The 23,318-nt window shown below is 36.1% G+C and overlaps 1 protein-coding gene across 4 annotated transcripts in view; it reads right to left on the reverse strand.

Moving 5' to 3' along the window:
• LOC138700979 (leucine-rich repeat flightless-interacting protein 2) overlaps window positions 1–23,318 on the reverse strand; it is a 238,267-nt gene that overhangs the window by 46,457 nt on the left and 168,492 nt on the right. For all 4 annotated transcript variants that reach the window (XM_069827436.1, XM_069827435.1, XM_069827433.1 and 1 more), the window contains exons 3-4: window positions 8,215–8,341; window positions 986–1,131 (exon numbers count right to left, since the gene is read on the reverse strand). In XM_069827436.1, the coding sequence (XP_069683537.1) occupies window positions 986–1,131; window positions 8,215–8,341 (273 nt within the window). The remainder of the gene's footprint in view (window positions 1–985; window positions 1,132–8,214; window positions 8,342–23,318) is intronic.

The following is a 23,318-nucleotide window of genomic DNA, read 5'->3' on the forward strand; positions in this document are numbered from 1 at the left end:
CATTTAAAACACTGCCTGCTGGATCGCATCCTATAGCTGTGTAAACTGCCTGCTCAATCGAAGTTATTTTGCCGCTAGGTGGCAGGTAGGCCACACCACTAGTAACATTATCAATATATGCAGTATATATATACCTGCCACCTAGAGATTACTTGCACATAAGCGTTGACTGAGCAGGCAGTGTAAGCAGCCATAGGATGCGATCCAGCAGGCAGTGAATTGAAACTACAGGTACCGTGTTTATACGAAGATGACATATTATGAGTAACAGAAACCGAAAACAATACAAAGTTTCCGCACTTCATCTGTCAGTAATTTCGTTAACGTTATCGTAACGTCATTAATCACACAGCCAATCAGAATCGAAATTCTTACGCTATTGTAATAATCAGAACGGCTACTCAAAAGCTGATAACGTGAAATATAACGTTGTGGTGAAATTATGGCTTTTTGTTTGAGATTTAATATTACCGACAATATTTACCTTCTTGGGATAGTATTAGCCGCACTTGCATTGTCTTCTACACCTTCTAAATCTTCATAATAAAGTCATAATTTGTAGAATTTCTTTCATTTTCTATTAGGGAGAATATATATATATATATATATATATATACGTAAAATGGCGACAACTTAACTTAACAACAATAAACAAATGAGCGCGCACAATTTGTAGAATTTCTTTCATTTTTTATTAGGGAGAATATATATATATATATATATATATATATATATATATATGTGGCGACAACTTAACAACAATAAACAAATGAGCGCGAGAAACAAATTTACCGACTGTACAAACGTTAATACACGCAAGTCATCAATACATCAACTAGTAACGTGAATACAGAGTGTAACAGAACTTCACCAACAAACTTTGAGGAATGACAGGTCACACAGAGATGCTCAATGACACGTCTATACATCCTCAAGCTCGGAAACGTAGACTTATTAAGAGATGGAGCTGCAATTCAAATCTTACCCGCACATCTCTAAGGCTGATGCCTTCTTCGAGGGAATCCTCAGAACTTCGACGACTTGAAGTGTAGCTGTTACTTCCTCCGAGAGATGTACTCCTTCCCCCACCACTAACGGTAGCAGCCACTCTGGCAGAGCGGCTTGGAGGATCTGCAACAGTGACACTAAATTTACTATCTTTTCTTGGAAACTGGATGTTGCAATTAACAGAAAAGCAAATCAGCTGTTAAAAACGTGCCTTATTATTACAACAAAACATTTTCAGTAACCACAGGTGAACATTTTGTATTTGATTCTGATTATTTAAGAGGTAATTAATAGTGATGGGCCAAGTTGTTCTTTTCCCGGAACAGTTCCGACGGTTCCGGTTCCGAAAAAATACTATGTTCCAAATAACAGTTCCGAAATAACAGTCACCAGTGGTGATGAGTCGGAGTCGTTGAGTCGTTCAAACGAACGGTACAGTACCCTCCCTCTTCACCATAGACAAATAACACCATGCAGCTCACACTGGAGCACTCATAGGCATGACATAGTACACATTCTTATCTATAGATGGCACTGCAATGCACATTCGAATCGATTTTGGAAAATTGCTGTGCATGCGGACAGAACTCAAAAGCTTAATGTTAGTAATTACACAGCTGTTGACTACAAGGACAGAATACAACACTTTGTTTTCGTACATAAAGTTATAAAGACATGGTAGCCAACTAAAAAAAAATAACATAACATTTAAAACATATGGTATGTAATTTCTGTTCTCTCTATTACATAATAAAAAAAAACAAATCATTAATTTTTAATTTTACTTTTCTTAATGCACAGTTATTATAATAATAATAATACTACTACTACTACTACTACTACTACTACTACTACTACTACTACTACTACTAATAATAATAATAATAATAATAATAATAATAATAATAATAATAAATATTACAATTTCATAAATAAAAAAAGATATATATTGGCAGTACTGAAACCTGGAAACCACCGCAGTGGGTTAGTAAAATGTTGGAATCGCATCTTTACCAAAGTATAATTTAAACTTCGCATTAAACCTCGCTCTCCAAATCAGTACTTATATGGGTAGTTTCCAACAAATAATGCTACAACATTTTTGTCGTTCTTTGATAACAGAGAAGATAGCACAAAAACTTGTGCTTGTCAGACTTAACCTCAACAAACGACATACAGACATTGTAACTAAACCACTCATTACCATTTATGACTTTAACCTTTGTATAGAATCAGCTGATCAATGAATTAATAATAGTATGCGTACTTTATGACTTTGTAGAATGTTTATAAAACAGAATTAGTCAACTAATGGTGAAATAAACCATAAAGCGGGAATCAATATTACAGATTATTGAATACTTACTATAACATTACAGATGATTGGCCAGTCTTACAAATGTTGATATTAAAGTTCGCGCCACCGCAAGGATTTCAATGTCCATGCGCCCCCCTCCAACCACGTGAGAGTTTCAAGTACAGTGTAACTGCAGCTGTCGTTGGTTCATCGGAACAAGCTCCGACGTTCCGACTGTTATCTCGGAGTCGGAACATACCTTGTGCAACGCGGTACTGCGAGCCCGCAACAGCTGGGCAAGTGAGCAGCTCGGAGTCGGAACACTGTTATTTCGGAACAGGAGGTTCCGACCTACTGTTCATTTTTGCAACAGTTCCGAGGGAGTCGGAACATACCTTGTGCCACGCGGTACTGCGAGCCCGCAACAGTTGGCAAGTGAGCAGCTCGGAGTCGGAACACTGTTATTTCGGAACAGGAGGTTCCGACCTACTGTTCATTTTTGCAACAGTTCCGAGACCGGAACAGTTCCAAAGTAACTGTTGTGTTATTTTTTACCCATCTCTAGTAATTAATTGTAAGTGTGAACCAGAAAATGAAATGGTCTGGAATCTTCGTGTTGTTCCAATTTACGTTATTTTGTCGTTATTTGTATTAGGTACATTATTGTCTTATTAACATTATTATTACAGCTGCAAATTCAAACCTGCAACTTCTATATTCAAACTGTGTCGTCCAGATTAGCCTGGCATAACGAGCCCCTGGTCTTACCTACTTATCCTGATGATGGAAACTGTATATAATTCCGAAAACGTTGGAAATGTTAAGATTCACGACACGGTGGAATACCCAATATGCTTCATCACTATACAGTGAACTACCACCATTTTTGAATTAAAAAAAAAATATATATTTTTTAAATCGTAAAAATATATATTTTTTTTCATATAACAGAAGGACAGTGTTCTACACATATCAATTTTCATTATTGTACAAGATACAGTAATGGAGGAAAAAAAAATGTTGAATATTTCCAAAAATTTTACTGCTGTAAGCTGTACCTAACCCCATAACGGAGCTTGGTGAAACTGGGCTTAAATGTTCAAAATGTGCTCCAGTGTTTACTAGACAGTAATACAGCCTATTTCAAAACTCTTCTACATAGCACTGCAATAGTATAAAAACCATACATAAAAATAAACAAGGTAAATCCAAACTTCGGCTTTTATTATCCCTATCCTATTTAAAATTTTTAAAGAATAGTTTTATAATACACAACCATAATATTCCTTAATATTAGTTTCTGTTACTACTTGAAATAATCTGTAATCTAAAATAGTCTTTGTAGTTTTATCACAGTCTAGTATATACAGTCACGAAGCTCAATACGTAGTAAATATGCATCCATAGATAGTTGCTAACTACTAGGATCGCTACTATCGCCTTATTACAGACAATGCGAAATAGTACCGGCATGGTCTATTGTTTCTAGAACCCTCAAAACTCAAGCTGCGTGACTGTATATACTAGACTGTGGTTTTATTCTCTCCAGTTGTAATCAACAATAACAATAATCCAGGTGGCCAGGCGACGATAGAAAACAAAAGATGCGAGAACAAATGAATGAGATGTCTAAACAACTGAATACTCTTTCAAATTTAAGTATCAAAATATTGGGATGCAATTTGAAATTTCAAAAGAAACGTGTTGGGGAGGGGGGAACCTAAAATGCAATTAACATTTCTCCCTCAACATCTAAACTGATGTGTTCTTTACTTTAATTTAATTGACAGAAATAGTCATTTATTTATTTGTTTATTTAATGCAGGGCTGTAGAGTTTATCTTTAGCCGTGATAATGGCAACATGCAATATTCAAAAGTGAACGCCCATAAGGACCACCTACAAAACAAGTAAACAAATATACAAATAAACAAACAAACAGTGAGAAGAGTACATAAATAGATATATAACATTAAAGGAAGAGTAACAAATTTTATATTTGGAGGGCCATCATCTTCTCTCTTGCTTCCCAATACTTCTCTACCAGTGTTGTGGACAATATATTAGATGGTCAGTCCATAACGTTGTTCTGGTTGCAGAGAAGGCAGTTAGGATTCTGGAGTAAACCAAGGCGGCATATATGTTTACCCAAGCAATCATGTCCAGTTGCTAATCGGAATTTGGCAACTGCTTCTCTCCTTGGCCAATCTGGTACCGAAGTGACATCGTCTTTCCATTCAGAGGTGCTTATGTTATCTTGCAGAGATTTTTTATAAGTGTCCTTTACCTTCCGTCGTATGATAGTTGATGCTCGACTGTAGGGTACTTCACTAACATAGGGCAGGATTTTAGTGCCTTTTTTCTGCAAGAGAATCAGCTATTTCATTCCCGGGGATACCACAATGGGATGGTATCCACTGCAAGACCACTTTTTTGTTTTGTTCAGTAAGGTTCCTAATTGTAGATGAAATTATTGGGGACCATCAGTGTGGTTTTAGGCGTAACAGATCAACTATTGACCAGATTTTTTGTATTCGACAGATATTGGAGAAAAAATGGGAGTATAAGGGTACAGTGCATCAGTTATTCATACATTTCAAAAAAGCGTATGACTCGGTTAAGAGAGAAGTTTTATATAATATTCTTATTGAATTTGGTATTCCCAAGAAACTAGTTCGATTAATTAAAATGTGTCTTAGTGAAACATACAGCAGAGTCCGTATAGGTCAGTTCCTATCTGATGCTTTTCCAATACACTGCGGGCTAAAGCAGGGAGATGCACTATCACCTTTACTTTTTAACTTCGCTCTAGAATATACCATTAGGAAAGTTCAGGATAACAGGCAGGGTTTGGAATTGAACGGGTTACATCAGCTTCTTGTCTATGGAGATGACGTGAATATGTTAGGAGAAAATCCACAAACAATTAGGGAAAACGCGGAAATTCTTGTTGAAGCAAGTAGAGCGATAGGGTTGGAAGTAAATCCCGAAAAGACTAAGTATATGATTATGTCTCGTGACCAGAATATTGTACGAAATGGAACTATAAAAATTGGAGATTTATCCTTCGAAGAGGTGGAAAAATTCAAATATCTTGGAGCAACAGTAACAAATCTAAATGACACTCGGGAGGAAATTAAACGCAGAATAAATATGGGAAATGCCTGTTATTATTCGGTTGAGAAGCTTTTGTCATCTAGTCTTCTGACAAAAAATCTGAAAGTTAGAATTTATAAAACAGTTATATTACCGGTTGTTCTGTATGGTTGTGAAACTTGGACTCTCACTTTGAGAGAGGAACAGAGATTAAGGGTGTTTGAGAATAATGTTCTTAGGAAAATATTTGGGGCTAAGCGGGATGAAGTTACAGGAGAATGGAGAAAGTTACACAACGCAGAGCTGCACGCATTGTATACTTCACCTGACATAATTAGGAACATAAAATCCAGACGTTTGAGATGGGCAGGACATGGAGCACGTATGGGCGAATGCAGAAATGCATATAGAGTGTTAGTTTGGAGGCCGGAGGGAAAAAGACCTTTGGGGAGGCCGAGACGTAGATGGGAAGATAATCTTAAAATGGATTTGAGGGAGGTAGGATATGATGGTAGAGACTGGATTAATCTTGCTCAGGATAGGGACCAATGGCGGGCTTATGTGAGGGCGGCAATGAACCTTCGGGTTCCTTAAAAGCCAATAAGTAAGTAAGGTTCCTAATTATTTTTCTGCATTCGTGTGTGTCAGGACAAGGTGGAGAGTTAGAGTTGTTGGTGATGGCGGATATTGCAGCTTGGGAGTCACACAGAATTACAGCATTTGAAAATGTTGATAACCGACTGGGAAGTTTTGGAATGAAAGTCCTGTACTATCTGTAGTCATATCGATATTATGAAACGTTAGAGGAAGATGCAAAGAAAAATACTGGGCACTACGCTACGAGACAGGACGACAAACGAAACACTACAAAGACTGACGAACACTACTGACGCAGCGGAACGAGCCACGGCAACGAAGTGGACCTGGGGGGACATGTGGCGAGACTACACCAGGCAAGATGGACCCATGCAGTCACGATGTGGGACCCCTACGTCGGAAAGAGAGGACAGGGAAGACCACGGCTCAGATGGTCTGACATGTTTACTAAAGAGGCGGGGAAACAGTGGTCGAGGACAGCAAAGAACAGAGTTTTGTGGAAAGAACTAGGGAAGGTCATTGTAAATAGATAATGTAATCAGGGTTAAGATATTGTAAATAGTAAAGTCAGTATTAGTGAAAGTGTAAGATAAGTTTTGTAAATAGTAAAGTCAGTGTTGAGAAAGTGTCAAGTAAATAGTGTAAATAGCAATCAGTGTTTGTCAAAGTGCCGGTGTCAGTATAATGTGTGTAGTGCAAGAAAAAAAATGAACAAAGAACAGAGTGCTGAGACTAGTCAAAGTCTAACAGGGTTATTAACCATGTCACGACAAGCTCGCCTGGATTGGCTCACCAAGCGAGTACACTTGAGCCATCCCTGTCGAGGGGGTTCTAACAGTAGTGGCTGGTGGTCAAAATAATGAGTGTGCTACAATCTCTATATCGGTCTACTGTATACACTTATATGCATTTATCTTAATTTGAGACTCGCCTAGTGACGAAATATGGAGTTCCTTCCTACTGCAGAACTTATCAATTACCCTGGTGTTAAACCCTTCATCTTGGACATCATACTCTTTTCTATTGACAGTGTTGCAAGAGCAGTGAGGCGATCCTGGGACATAGTGTTCCTTAAAAACGTTTTTATGCGTTTTAAGCAAGAAAAACATCTTTCTGGCTCAGCAGTGGTCATTGGTGTTGTAACCAAAATATTTAACAACTTCGTTACTTCACAGAATGGATCCCGTGAATTGTTGGAGACTGTTTTGTAACAATTGAACAGCCATCTATATTCCGGAAGTCGGATCTTGCGTATAGAACTCCAAGTTGTGTCTTTAACATTCTTTTGTTCAGTACAGTATAGCTGTTGACAGCAACTTCAAGTTCGCGTTCAGGAAAATTATGCAAAAAATTGTCAAAAAATTCGCTGTTTAACAATTTTGTTGCGTCTAGGTAGCTTAAAGATTGGAAACGACGAGTAGTTTTCTGAATTATACGGTTACATACCTCCTTGGCATCAATTTTCTGGGATTCAATTTTCCGTCGCTTGCTGATTGATTCAGGAGGAACCTCAGAAAACTGGTAGATGGCAGCAGCAGTCGAACATTTGAATTACCAAATACATTGTACATAGTTCCGAGTTCCTCCACAAACAAGCATTCTTTCCTTACGCTTTACTTTCGCAGTCTCCAAGCTGTGTTGTGCTGAAGCTGACTACAGAACTTCCCCGCGTAAAAATAGCCAATCAGAGCAGTGATTTCAGCTTCGCACATGCGCATTAACTGTCTACATTCTCATGTAAGTTTTGAGTATCACAACGAACCCCCTGAGGCACCAAAGAGCTAAGAGCGAAGACTAAAAACTCTATAACGCGTCATGAACATAACCACGGGAAATTGTCAAATGACAGATCAGATACTATGGTGGTATTGCAAACACTTTATCTGAGCAAAAATGATCATTGTGCTGTAGCACTGTAGCACATAAGGACGGGCCGCCCCTGGGTTCTAACCCCATCACAGGAGGCCTGAGCCCAACATGGGACATCATGGCTAACATTCATTCATTCATTCATTCATTCAATTAATATGATAAAAGGAAGACTTTTTTGTGAAGTTGTAACTCGAGTGTTTGAGCATATCCAGTGCATTTTCAGAAGTTGGCTCCACTGGTGATAAGCGATAACAGAGCTATGATGGAATCAAAGGACAGAGGAAACTGAAATACATGTAGAAAACCAGCCCAAAGTCACTTTGTTAAAAAGCAGAACAGACTGACCTCTATACATGTCGTAGACGCTGTCAGCATTCTCTTCCAACTCCTTCTGCTGTCTCTCCAATTCTCGCATGCGAATCTCTCGAGCTTCGGCTCGTGCCTGGCGTCTGGCTGCTAACCGAGCCTCTGCCTGCAACCAAGGAAGAGACTTATATCGAAACAATACCCGAAACTTATCTGAACATTTAAATGAATCACATTTTACTGATAATTACGCGAAACAATGCCACGTCTGACAATCTGATGAAGAAACACAAATACACATAAAATATTATAAAAATTTCCTGTTAAACTGCAGGTTAAGAGCGTTGGACTCTGACCTATTCCCACTTAAAAAAAAAGGAAACAGATATGTAGATTGATATCGAAAAGAAAGCATCATAAATAATTGTGTCAGGTGCAAAAATTCGATAACTAGTGGCTAACAAAGAAATGATACACTAATTAAAATGTTTTAATTTTAAAATCTATATATAATTTAAACTGGTAATGGACATTACGGGAAAACGACTGAACGAATTTTAATAAATCACCCGTCATTTTGAAGCTTGGCATCCAAGGATTTTCAGAAAAATAGTAACTTTCAGTGAAGCGTTAGTTTTCCTACATAATTTTCCTATTTTGTAAAATCCATCTTTCGTCAGTTTTCAGAACTAATTGCATTTCAGAATAAAACAAAACACACACTACAGTAAACAATATTACAGGAAGGGCATGATCTGCAAGATTGGTGACATATTTAGAGCTCAAATTAAATTGGTTATTAAAAACTTCAAGACCTACTAAAAATAATTTACAGGTCTGATTCTGTGGTGTGTAACTTTCTGAGTACAGCTGTGTATTGGATACCTATTAAAAACTACGAAACTTGAGGTGGTATGATGACATTATTACCATAAGAAATGAAATATTATTATAGTTAATGCCATGATGTGACTATTTTTCATTAATTATACATAATATTAATGCTATATTGATGATATGAAAGTGAAACGTTTTGGAGTTATATAAGTATATGTAGAGAATATCTTAAATTAGATCTTGATTTATATATTTTACTGAGTGGCGGCTATATAGTATATATAGTATATGTTACTGAAAACTATAAAATTTACGTAAGATAATAGTATTGTTATTAGAAGTCAAATATTTTTACAGTTATTAATCAAGTGGGGTTGGGTCTTTTTCATATATTTAATGGCCGTGTGGTGTAGATATTTATATGCGTGATTCTCTTCAGTATTGGCTCGAGAGAGCGCAAAAATTACACTTCCTAAGGAAAGACCAAAAGGTATTACTTACTGATAAAATAAGAGGGCTACAAGATTTTGTAGTCTCCCGATAATTTCAGCAAGATCTCTCAGCAGGATAAAATGTTTTTACTCTGTACATTTCAAGGTAGTTCACGAAACATACAGCAGCTATACCAAGATGCTAAGTCTATTATTCGAAACCATAACAAACAGCAAATTCTTTTTAACTTTCACCTACAAACCAAAATGACTTGAAATAGCTATTGCTTTACTCCCTCATGAAAAACCCTAACATTGTTACTTGCGTTTCCGCGTTCAAACTAAAAAAACTGAAGATGTATGGGTTCAAGAAAAAGTATTTGGCATAAAAAAAACACTCAGAGCGAGTATGTTTCATTATTATGGATTCAAATAACTTTCAAAACGTCTGATATTCCTCATTGAAAATAAATCTGAAAAATGTTTATTTGAACGTCTAATGAACTTAGTTTGCAGCATTTGCTGCACAAGCCACTAGTATAATAGAATTATCAATAACAATATCACATGACCAGAGTAGAACCTCTTAACATATTTCAAATTCAGTTTATGCCTAAACGTATAAAATCAAAAGATATCAATTTGAAACATTTGTCTTTTGGAGACGCAAGAATTTGAAATAGGCAATTTGGTCTTGATAATTATAGGTTTCTATGACGACCATTATGCAGAGCGATGGGTTAGTTCCAGAAATGTCCGCCGATAGAGATATGGAAAATGGATATTACGCCTATTAAAATCGACTGTTGTAGACGACGCAACAATAATAAAAAAGTTTTAAAATTATTCACTCTTAAAAATATTGCTGAATTAATTTTTGGTATTACTCTGCACACAATAGATGGTATACAGCATTATCTCGTTTATGTAGAAGTCTCGGTCCCCTTTTCTGTAAATAACAGTAATGTGTCTACGTGACAGAGGTAAGATAAGTCGTAATACAACCAAGTGACACATTTAGCTATATATTTTCAGCTTCAGCTAAGTCATTTTAAAATCCTTACTCACCTATATGTACAGGGACAGGTTTTACTTACGTAAATACCTGATTAAACTTAACCCTGAAACATTATCAGTGATTCATTTAGAATCCGGTTTCTGTTTGTGCTATCTAGTTGTAAAATTCTCCACTTCGACTACCTTGCTGGTAATATAGCCTACACGTAACATAGTGTGAAACAGTAACAACTTTTTATACGCGAAATGGCGAAAACAATCATTTCTTGCGTTCATTTATAAGAGTACACAGTTCCTTTCCCGTCATATTATTTTTTAAAGAATTTAACTTGCAATAGACAAATGTCAGATGATTGCAGAGCAATATTCATCATTAATCATCATGTCTTCAGCAACATTTTCGCAAAAGCAGTTTAATTTTAATTTTGTCGCTATTTTATAATACACATTTTCTCAAGATTGAGGCTGTAATACTGTATGCGCTCAAATATAAACGTGTACCGGTACAGTTCCTTTTCTGCCATAGTTATGTCGAATAATTTAACCTACAAGGGACAAAATGTCAGACGACGGTATAATAAAATTAATCACTAAATCACCATGCCTTCCACAACATTTTCGCAAAAAGCAGTTTCATATTAATTTTGTCGCCATTTTATAATAAACGTTTTCTCAAGATTTAGGCTGAAATGTTGCATCTGAAGGAATTTCTCGCTGCTAAGAAGAAAAAATATATACAGAGTGTTTCAGAAATACTTTTACAAACATTGGGGGCATGCTCCTCACAATAAAACAAGAAAAAAAGTTCATATAAACATATGTCCGAAAATCCTCAATTTTTTTTTAGTTATTAATGAAAGAACATAGTGAAACATCTGTTAGATATTGTCAATTTGGTAGCAAGTGTTGCAACTTAATCAATTCAGAAACTCATAACAATGGAAGTTTACGTTCAACGCGTTTCGAGGTACAATCCAACAACTTAAGTTTGTAACCGATAATAATATTCATTTTGTTAGATAATCGAATCATGTTATCGATAAAAGTCTACTGATGCACCCATTGTATCCTAGATGGCTATGTGTTGCCAAGGAGACTTGTTTACTACAGTCATTTGTCATTTGAAATTTGTTACGAGCTTCTGAATTGATTAAAGTTGCAACACTTGCTACCAAGCTCACAAAATCTAACACATGTTTAATTCTGTTCTTTCATTAATAACTAAAAAACTAAGGATTTTTGGACATATGTTTGTTTATATGAACTTTGTTTCTTGTTTTGGTGTGGGGAACATGCCACCAAGGTTTGTCAAAGTATTTCTGAAACACCCGGTATAAAACAGTAACAACTTCTTATACCCGAAATGGCGAAGACAATCCATTTCTTGCGTTCCAATATAAAACTGTACAGTCCCTTTTCTGTCATAGTATTTGTCGAAGAATTTAATCTGCAACAGACAAAATTTCAGATGACGGTAGAACAAAATTAATCACTGATCACCATGTCTTCAGCAACATTTCCGCAAAAGCAGTTTAATATTAATTTTATCGCCATTTTATAATAAACGTTTTCTCAAGATTTACGATAGTGCTGCGTCTGAAGGAATTTATCGCTTCTAAAAAAACACGATGAAGCAGTAACAACTTTATATATTATCCGAAATGACGAAAACAATTCATTTCTTGCTTCAAATACAAGCAGTTTAATATTAATTTTGTCGCCATTTTGTAATAAACTTTTTCTCAAGATTTAGGCTGCAATGCTGCATCTGAAGGAATTTCTCGCTCCTAAGAAGAAGAAAAAAAATAAAACAGTAACAACTTCTTATACGCGAAATGGCGAAGACAATCCATTTCTTGCGTTCAAATATAAAACTGTACAGTCCCTTTCCTGTCATAGTATTTGTCGAAGAATTTAACCTATAACAGACAAATTTCAGATGATTGTAAAATGTAATCACAATGTCTTCAGTAACATTTTCGTTAAAAATGTTCAATTTTAATTTCATCATTTTGTAATAAACATTTTCTCAAGACTTAAGTCTAGTACTGAATCTGAATGGAATTCTCGCTGCTAAGACAAAAAAGATATCTTTGTGAGCCAAAATAAAACTGGCCCGGAAAATCTGTAATATTTACATGTATTATGGGTCTGCAACAATGAATATTCTTTGAAGAATATTAATTAATATCCAATAACCCATTGTTGCATCGAAATCACGTTTTTCTGCATTGTCAGGGTCATTTCCGTGTCATTTTTATACATATAAATTCACATATTTCATACATATTTTCCGCGGGGCCAGTTTTATTTTGCTCACTCCGTAGATGGAAGACGAAGCGTGAATACAGTCTCATGTACCTTTATAAATACAGTCAATTCTGGATATAGTAAACTCTGTTATAGTGAACCTAAATCGTTGGTCCCGACCAGCATACATTAAGAAGTACATTAATATTTCCGTTTATAGTGAACCCTCACTTCGGTTATAGTGAACCTCAAAAACTGAAGTTACAAGAGTTGTATCCCGACAAATTCTTATTTGAAGTCAGACCTTCTTGTACAAAATTGAAAGAATGTGTTGAGAACAACATTCTAAGTTTCTTACTCCTTTAGTCAAATGACAAAGATACGATTAAAGTCTGTGTGATGTATCTTGTGTCACTGTGAAACGAGAGAGAAAGGAGATATGTCTTAAGGCTCATTCACAATGAAAATTAAACATAACGTAAGCGTTAACTTAACGTTACAGTAAAATCAAGAAGTCATACCATCATTCACGATAGGAACATAAACATAACAGCAAACATACTTGGAAACCATGGAAACATAACAACGACGCCATTTTCTCATATTCCGTCGTATACTTCAGCACTCCACGATTGTGTTCTGTTTGCAAATCACGTAAGCATAAGCATGAAAGTTTGGAGTTTGTAAACTTTCATGTTAACGTCTTACGGTAATGTTTATGTCAATGCTTATGTGAATCATTGTGAATGATCCCATTTGGTAGCCTGGGCACAAACTTCTGTGTTTATGTTACGGTTATGTTTAATTTTCATTGTGAATGGGCCTTTACTTCGTCTGTGTTGTTATGGTGATGGGGGAGTGGAGTGATGCCGTCCATCCATCCAGTGGCGGAAGGGACTAGTTGATACATTCTGTAGCGAAAAATAAAATTACAAAATGTCTCTCTTCGTACTGTGTAGTTCCGTCACTGAGCTTGTCTTTCAAGAAACTGAGTTCTGGTAGCCTGTACAATAACAAGGTTTTGAAAGGAATCCTGAAAATTTACAACCCTCCTATAATCTCCACCCTCATTTATTGCTACTGAGACAAGATAAACCTTACCAGGTATAGTGATTTCTAGGCAATGAGCTGTACTGTAAATCCAGGCAACGCGTGACGACCTTGCCTCACTCCACCGTCGAAGGGTTGCCATTCTGTTCTCAGGCACTCTACTCTATTGTTATTTCTAATCCTCCACCGCTAAAGGATTGTCTTTTGTTATAAGAAACATTTCCATTATGAAGGAAAATGAAACTGACTTCTTTTATTAAAAGGAAACGGACAATATGTCCAGAATATAAATGAAGGTAAGATTCCGATGGCTTTCAAACTTCATCAACCCCCTCTCAGTTTCCATTAAGTGACCCGGGAAATTCCAAAGCTGGGTACACAGCCATGCCATAACAGCGTTTGTCATTTCTACCTGATCAGTCTGTTTCTAGTGTTCGAACAGTGAATGTACTGTATAAAAATGTCGAAGCGTAAAATGTTTTCTTTGGAAGATAAGGCGAACATTACGAGTGAAATTGAACGTGGTCTTTTGCAAGCGGACGTGGGTCGATAGCATAGTTTAAGTAAATCAACTGTGAGTAACAGTATACAGTTAGATATGATAGATATATTTTAATTACTGTACAATATTTTATTTTCTTGTTCACAATTTCATTCATTCCTGTCATTTACGATAAGGAGAGACATTTCGGATTTAGTGAACCTCGGATACAGTGAACGAAATACGCAAGTCCGCAGAGGTACACTATAACCGGAGTTGACTGTATCAAGCTTTATACAACTATTAATTTTACGCACAGTTACAAAGTTTAGGACCGAAATAGAAAAAATTACCGATGCAACAACATAATATTATATGAGTAAGAAACGCTTGTCATTTGCTTGCTTTCTAGGAAGAAGATATTCGCATTAAATGAATGTTTCTACGAATTATCAGACAACGCAGTATAGCAATGCTTAGCAACTAATCTCTTAAGCTAATCTTGCTTCTGCAGGACCTGGCTTCCTTCAAGGACAGGGCTATTTGCTGCTCCTCATTCCGTCGGTATTTAGATGTTCTGTAGTTACATAAATTATGCAATACAAGCACACTTCCCCTCTATTTCCTGCCCTGTTCCTCTATCAGCCTTCTTTACAAATAACGTACACACAGCTTACATAACACTACAAACATTTTGGTAGAATGATGTTCAACATTTTACCTATGAATTCGAATGTGTATTGCTCTCCCTTCAGACTGTTTCTTACAGGTCTATGGAAAGTTTCAGTATGAAAGACATGTGCATTTGAGACTTATGGTTTAAGGCTGGACAACACCAGTTTTGGTCAACTAAGATACGCTTATTGCCGAATATAACACGTTACATTCTGTAATTCATTAAAGTTTTGTTACACGTTTCCTAAAAGGCTGCATTTTTTTTTTCAAAAATAGTACAAAACCCATTCATTAGTGCTTTGTTTTTAACAACAACATAGCAAACAATTTTGTCACAAAAATATATCACTGTTAATTTAACAATTTTAGAAAACAACTGTCCAAGCCACAAAATAATTGAATTATACAAACACCCATGTATTATTCCCGAATATAAAAGAACATAAAACTGGCAAGCGATGATACTGCTTTTTTATTATTATTATTATTATTATTATTATTATTAATATTATTATTATTCTATGTATTGTATTCTTCACCTGACATAATTAGGAACATTAAATCCAGACATTTGAGATGGGCAGGACATGTAGCACGTATGGGCGAATCCAGAAATGCATATAGAGTGTTAGTTGGGAGACCGGAGGGAAAAAGACCTTTAGGGAGGCCGAGACGTAGATGGGAGGATAATATTAAAATGGATTTGAGGGTAGGGGGATATGATGATAGAGACTGGATTAATCTTGCACAGGATAGGGACCGATGGCGGGCTTATGTGAGGGCGGCAATGAACCTTCGGGTTCCTTAAAAGCCATTTGTAAGTAAGTATTATTATTATTATTATTATTATTATTATTCACGCTATTGGCGAAATATGAAACCTTAAATTAAACTTCATAGTATGCTAGTTAGGATGTACTTCATAAATGCATTAACATTTAACCTTTACATTGTAGATTTTTTCTCACATACAAGCTGTTATCTTAATTGTAAGTAAACGTAAATGTTCAGTACTTAAAAGGTTAAAGGAAAACATCCGATTCGATGTAAACAATCTGATCATGTTTTACATATAATTAAAGCTAGACGCTTAAGGGGGGAGGTACACCATTAGCCTACAAAAATTTAGTGAAATTCATTTTTTTATAGGTCAGTCACTACAAAACCTACTGTAAATAAACAAAACTCTTCATGCTTAATATACACACGTTATACTTTATAGAACACTATTCAGAATTTAAAAATACCGGTAGCTGATAATTACCTGTAAAAATAATATAAAATTTGCATAATTCTTTTACAACCGTAAAGCATTTACATAATAAAATATACAGTTAAATATCTGCACGATTCTTTTATTGGAATGTTTTAAAAACTTACATCAACATCTTTTATCTGTTGACTCAAGAAATAATTTTTTTCTTATTTGTTACCTTCAATATTTTGTTTTCTAAAATGTTTGATTAAGAAAATAATATTTTCTCAAGGCATATGTAAACAAAATACAGAATTACTGTACAACCATTTTAAAAATTATGTTGATTTTCGAATCTTCAAAATACTTTAAAAGATTATATAGGCCTACAACTTCGAGGGCAAAAGAAAATTGTTCATTTCTTATAATAATTTAATATCGACTATCAGCTTTGTATCTGTGAAAGATGTTTTAAGATAGCTATAAAACTGACAGAGTTATGTATTAAAATGTCCTGCCATGCAAACAATACAAGTCGGGAATCTGTAATTTTACAGTTCATTTTCTCAAAAGTGTTAAAATCATACCTTCCACAGTTTTTAGATAATTAATCTTTACCCTCTCTTTAGCTGAAATTTAGAAACAAAAAGAAAAAATGAAAATATTCTTTAAAATTTAAATATATAAAGAAAAATTTCCCCTTCCTCTTGCAGTGTATTCTAACCACTGAGCTAGGTCTTGTTAAGTTACATTTAAGGCAAAAGAATAACTAAAATATTCAATATTTTGGGAATAATTTTTGAAGGGCAGATTGGTGTAAATCTCAAAATAAAATTTTTGAAAAATTCACTATTCCAAAAACTTATGTAGGCGACTTTTTTTATTAGAAAATTTCATGGAAATAGAGCTTAAAATATGGCGGAAGGTGCATGTAACCCCTTAAATATACAGTATATAAAAAGGTATATATATATATATATATATATATATCTCAGACATTCCCTTCGAAATTTGTCGTAGTTAACACTGCAACAACAGTTAAATGATGTGAGAGGTGAAAGAGTTAAGTGAGCCACTCTGTATATTATTAACTAATATGTATTTCTTAATAATTTTCTTTTTAAGGAAAGTTGGCAGAAATGCAATACTTACAACTTTGTAAAGTTCCCGCATTGTAAAAACACAAAGCAGCATGTTTTACCAACATTAAAGCAACACTAACGACAGAATACCATGAAGACCTAACACGCATGTTGACTCAGTGCAAACTCATTTGCACTTCATAACTAACCACATTCAGCTTAACACCAGCAGCCTGTTACGACACAAACGCTAATTCTGAAAGTAGCAGTAGAGAGAAGTTAAAAAAGAAGAGTAAAATACTGAAGCAAATTTTCATTAAGAATTGTTTTACCGATTCAGTTTCAATTGTCTTTTAATTTTGTTTTTGCGTGCATGAATTTTCACAGCATTTTCAGTGAGCCGAGGACTTCCCTCATCATTTTATTACAAGTATCATAAAAACATGTATTTAGATTGTGACGATCCATGTTCCTGTACCATATGAAAACTACAGTGAGTACAGTGAAGTTAATTGGGGGCGCTCAAGTTTTCCTCCAGAGTCGGCCCGGCTTTTCTTGGCTGACAGCGTCGATCATACTCAGTTGTTTCCTGAACAAATGGCCATGCACGAAGAATTTCTGTTTCCTGAACAAATGTAAAGTTTAAAAAAAAAACTTGTTTTCTGCACAAATGCGGGAAGGACTTAACGTGTTTCGACAGAAATCGAGCTATGAACTCAACTTGTTTCACATGAAATTGTCATATTTCTGCCTCGATATTTATTTCATGGAAGTGAGTTAGGAGAATGGTATGAAGAATTGGAGAGAAAGAGGATGAAGATAAATATGGATAAGAGTAAAGTGATGAAGATATCGAAAGAAGATAGCCAGAATAACCAACTGAACATCAGATATAACAATCAAGAATTGCAGAAAGTAGAGAACTACCAATACCTGGGAACAATAATACAGTAGAACCCCGATTATTCGTCACCCTATTAACCGATTGTTGGATTATCCGCCTGTCAGTCTTTCCTATTTTTGTTACAGAAAAAATATTGAGTACTGCACAATACATTCGTACGTATTTTTTTATAGAGAGTGATATTACAAGCCTTTGTCCTTACACATTATGGTCTACTGTTCGAGTGACCTGTTTAATTTCTCTGCAAAACGTCTTCCAGAAGTGCCAAAAGAATACATGTTGTGCTAAGTATCGAAGAGAAGTGCATATAATTGAGTGGTTTTGAACTATGGTTCATCTCAGATCGGAATACGAGATTAGAGTTACAATTGTGCGAGATTTAATAAAAAAACAAGGATAAAGTGTATAAATTAGTTAAATCTACAAACTGAGACCTATATTTTTCCTATCTTTCCACAGAAATCCATCATAGGAAGTTTCCTTGATCCTTAGAAACCCGTCATTGACATTCATTCATAGTGTTCTGTCACTGCAAACCCAGCATTCTCAGTCTTTCCTATTTTCTGCCTTCCTCTTAGTCTCCGTATATGATCCATATATCTCAATCCGTCTATTATTTGATCTCTTCTTCTGCCCCGAAATCTTATTCCGTTCACTATTCCTTCCAGTGCATCCTTCAGTAGGCAGTTTCTTCTCAGTCAGTGACCCAGCCAATTCCTTTTTCTCTTCCTGATCAGTTTCAGCATTATTCTTTCTTCATCCACTCTTTCCAACAGAGCTATTATACTTGAAACTTCTGAACCACTACCTAATGTGTTAAAACACATGACCACGGAGAAAATTACGAAACTGCATTATGCAACACTTAATTTATGAAAGTCTTCTATGGTACGGATTATCAGACTTTCTGGATTAACCGTTCAGCTCACTCCCTTCATTATCACGGATAATAGAGGTTCTACTGTAAGTAGCGATGGAAAAATAGATCAAGAAATACTAAACCGAACTAAGAAAGCAGTAAACGCATATTACGGAATAAATAATACAATTGTGGGAAAGAAGGAGATTAACAAGAAGATAAAACTGCAAGTATTTCAATCAATAATAGCTCCAATATTACAATATGGAATAGAAAGCTTACCTTTACAGGATAAACATCGAACTAGAATAACAGCAGTTGAAATGAAATATTTAAGTAGAATGATGGGAAAGACCAAGAAAGATAGGATTAGGAATGAACAAATAAGAGAAGAGGCAAAACAAGACAAACCATTAATAAATAAAATAGAAGAAAAACCGGTATGGCATAGTTGCGCCCCGCGGTCAATTGGGAGACCTAGGCATGGCATAGTTGCGCTCCGAAGAAACCAGGTAGCAGAAGGGACATGGCATAGTTGCGCCCCGAAGAAATCAGGTAGCAGAAGGGACATGGCATAGTTGCGCCCCGAAGAAATCAGGTAGCAGAAGGGACATGGCATAGTTGCGCCCCGAAGAAATCAGGTAGCAGAAGGGACATGGCATAGTTGCGCTCCGAAGAAATCAGGTAGCAGAAGGGACATGGCATAGTTGCGCCCCGAAGAAATCAGGTAGCAGAATGGACATGGTATATTTGCGCCCCGAAGAAATCAGGTAGCAGAAGGGACATGGCATAATTGCGCCCCGAAGAAATCAGGTAGCAGAAGGGACATGGCATAGTTGCGCTCCGAAGAAATCAGGTAGCAGAAGGGACATGGCATAGTTGCGCTCCGAAGAAATCAGGTAGCAGAAGGGACATGGCATAGTTGCGCCCCGAAGAAACCAGGTAGCAGAAGGGACATGGCATAGTTGCGCCCCGAAGAAATCAGGTAGCAGAAGGGACATGGCATAGTTGCGCTCCGAAGAAATCAGGTAGCAGAAGGGACATGGCATAGTTGCGCCCCGAAGAAATCAGGTAGCAGAAGGGACATGGCATAGTTGCGCCCCGAAGAAATCAGGTAGCAGAAGGGACATGGCATAGTTGCGCCCCGAAGAAATCAGGTAGCAGAATGGACATGGTATATTTGCGCCCCGATGGGCATAGTACACACGAAAGTGATTGTCATAAAATAAATAAATTACTTAAAAATATTACAGTGATAGCTGCATTGAAATCAGGTAGGCCTAGCATATGATCAATTTTGCTACTTAAAATAACACTTTTTTATTGATCACACACAATAAATGAACTGCATTTTTTGTTTGTACACCGATATCTTAACCCTACGGTACACGGTTTCGAAAATTGAAACTTACAAACATTGTGAATTATTAACTCTTTACCCTTTTCACTAAACTTAACATTCATTTTAAATTAACCTCACTATACGCCACAGACGGTGTGAAAATCGTTAATAAAATGTCAAAGACTACTAAGCCCCCATATTCCAACGGCTCACTCATTTGAATACGTCAGTTAATAAAATACTGCCAACTTCATGGTGTTCATTTTAACGGTAGGCTATTGATAATCACTGCATAAACAGTAGAAAAACAGTTAATAAAATATTGCCAACTTCATGGTGTTCATTTTAACGGTAGGCTATTGATAATCACTGCATAAACAGTAGAAAAACAGTTAATAAAATATTGCCAACTTCATGGTGTTCATTTTAACGGTAGGCTATTGATAATCACTGCATAAACAGTAGAAAAACAGTTAATAAAATATTGCCAACTTCATGGTGTTCATTTTAACGGTAGGCTATTGATAATCACTGCATAAACAGTAGAAAAACAGTTAATAAAATATTGCCAACTTCATGGTGTTCATTTTAACGGTAGGCTATTGATAATCACTGCATAAACAGTAGAAAAACAGTTAATAAAATATTGCCAACTTCATGGTGTTCATTTTAACGGTAGGCTATTGATAATCACTGCATAAACAGTAGAAAAACAGTTAATAAAATATTGCCAACTTCATGGTGTTCATTTTAACGGTAGGCTATTGATAATCACTGCATAAACAGTAGAAAAACAGTTAATAAAATATTGCCAACTTCATGGTGTTCATTTTAACGGTATCGATAATGAATATTAAATCGAATAAGAAATCAATAAGGTTGGTTGATTACGAGGCTCGAGTTCCCGTAGTGTCTTTTTCTCTACCTATTTCATCGGGGCGCAACTATGCCATGCCCCTTTTCTCTACCTGATAGGAACGGGGCGCAACTATGCCCACAAAACAGGGATCCTTTTTTATCTGCTGCATCTTATCTGACCGTGGGGCGCAACTATGTCCTGCCCAGAAAAACAACTAAAATGGTTTGGACATGCAAAGAGGATGACTGAAGAAAGGAAGGTTAAGCAAGTAATGGAAATGAGAGTGGAGGGAAGAAGAGGTAGGGGACGGCCAAGGATAAATGGGAAGATACAGTGGTAAGAATAGGAAGAAAGGCAAGACATCGGCAGAAATGAAGAAAATGAGGAGGGACCGGAGAGTCTGGACGGAGCGAGGCGAACCCAACGGGGCGGAAGAAGAAGAAGAAAGTGAGTTTCCATCGTGACACATATTCTTTGCTAATACGATAATACGACCAAGAATGTGTTATTTCATTTATTCCACTCAATTCCAATTCATTATAGCGCTGTGAACTTGAACTCTGAACTACCATGCATCCCTCATGCAGGGTTCGTTCAGGTTAACCCACTCAAATTATGACAAATATTACTGTAATTTACACAAACAGAAAGAGCGCAATGTTAATTTTCTTGGGCACGTCACGTCTGACTATTAAAAAAAACTTAATTGGTGTTGATGAAACAAATATTTAAGGCATTCGGTGCCCTCCAGTTGGTTTACAAAGAACCTTCGAGTGGAAGATGACATTTATTTCCAAGAAGATATCCCACCTCCCACCATTCCTAATAATATCCCGCAGATAAATATGGAGAAGTTGTGATAAGCGGGAGATAAGTGGCGTGATAATGGACTAGTTTCAACATTTCTGGAGATAAGATAAAGGTGATGCAAGAGCGAGGTTTTGTGCGAAAAGGTGGGATTGGAATCTTATGAAAACTGCGAACTTTTCATCAAGCGGCACGTACTCCAAGGAACTTATTATTCGTAGAGCAAAACTGCAAGTTTCTTCATTAGACAATTGAAAAAAATAAGACCTGACAATATTCAAAATATAAATATACAATGTGTGTAAAATAAAGTACACTGCGAGATAAAAAGAGGCAGCAAAGTCATGGAATCACTGTCACTGCTCGAAACGTTTCAACTCTTGGTTGGGAGTTATTGTAATATTTATATACAGAGTGTCCCAAATTGATTTATACACATTTTGAAACACTATTTCTCAGCAACGAGTTGAGACAGAAATACGATTTTTTCGGTTTTGTACTCCTTAAGCCCGTACATGTTCAAAATGGCCCTCATCATCATCATTAGGGCTAGGATTTTGATGAAATTGCATCTTTTTTTCTAGTAAGCCAGACGTTTGAGATGGGCAGTACATGTAGCACGTATGGGCGAATCCAGAAATGCATATAGAGTGTTAGTTGGGAGGCCGGAGGGAAAAATACCTTTGGGGAGGCCGAGACGTAGGTGGGAAGATAATATTAAAATGGATTTGAGGGAGGTGGGGTATGATGGTAGAGACTGGATTAATCTTGCTCAGGATAGGGACCAATGGCGGGCTTATGTGAGGGCGACAATGAACCTCCAGGTTCCTTAAAAGCCAGTAAGTAAGTAAGTAAGTAAGTAAGTAAGTAAGTAAGTAAGTAAGTAAGTAAGTAAGTAAATAAGTAAGTAAGTAAGCCAGAAACATAGCTGCTTTAGTATTTATGTGTTATGTGATAAACTGAGTGTTTTAAGACACATTTGTTAGGGATATTTTTTTGCATTTTTTGCCTGTTTCAACTCATAAGAGCATCTTTTGTTTTATTCGGTCATTTTTTAGGCATTTTCATTTAATTTTGGCCATAAATCCCCATTATTAATGTAAAATAATGTTTATTTCCTTTGATATTTTCTTTACATATTTTGTCCATTAATACCCATTATTTTGTATAATATTTTAATCGTTTTTCTACACAAATATTGCCATTTTATCGTAGTACACCCCATGTAATGGATCAGTCCAAGCACTCTTCAATATAGACTCCTCTATACCTGCTAATTCCGGATAAGAGTGGCCTTGTGGTAGACTACATGGAAACTAAAAGTAAAGTAAATCCATGGCGCTACAGCCCATGA

The sequence above is a fragment of the Periplaneta americana genome, chromosome 6 (assembly GCF_040183065.1).
Source record: "Periplaneta americana isolate PAMFEO1 chromosome 6, P.americana_PAMFEO1_priV1, whole genome shotgun sequence".
NCBI classification, from domain to species: Eukaryota; Metazoa; Arthropoda; class Insecta; order Blattodea; family Blattidae; genus Periplaneta; species Periplaneta americana.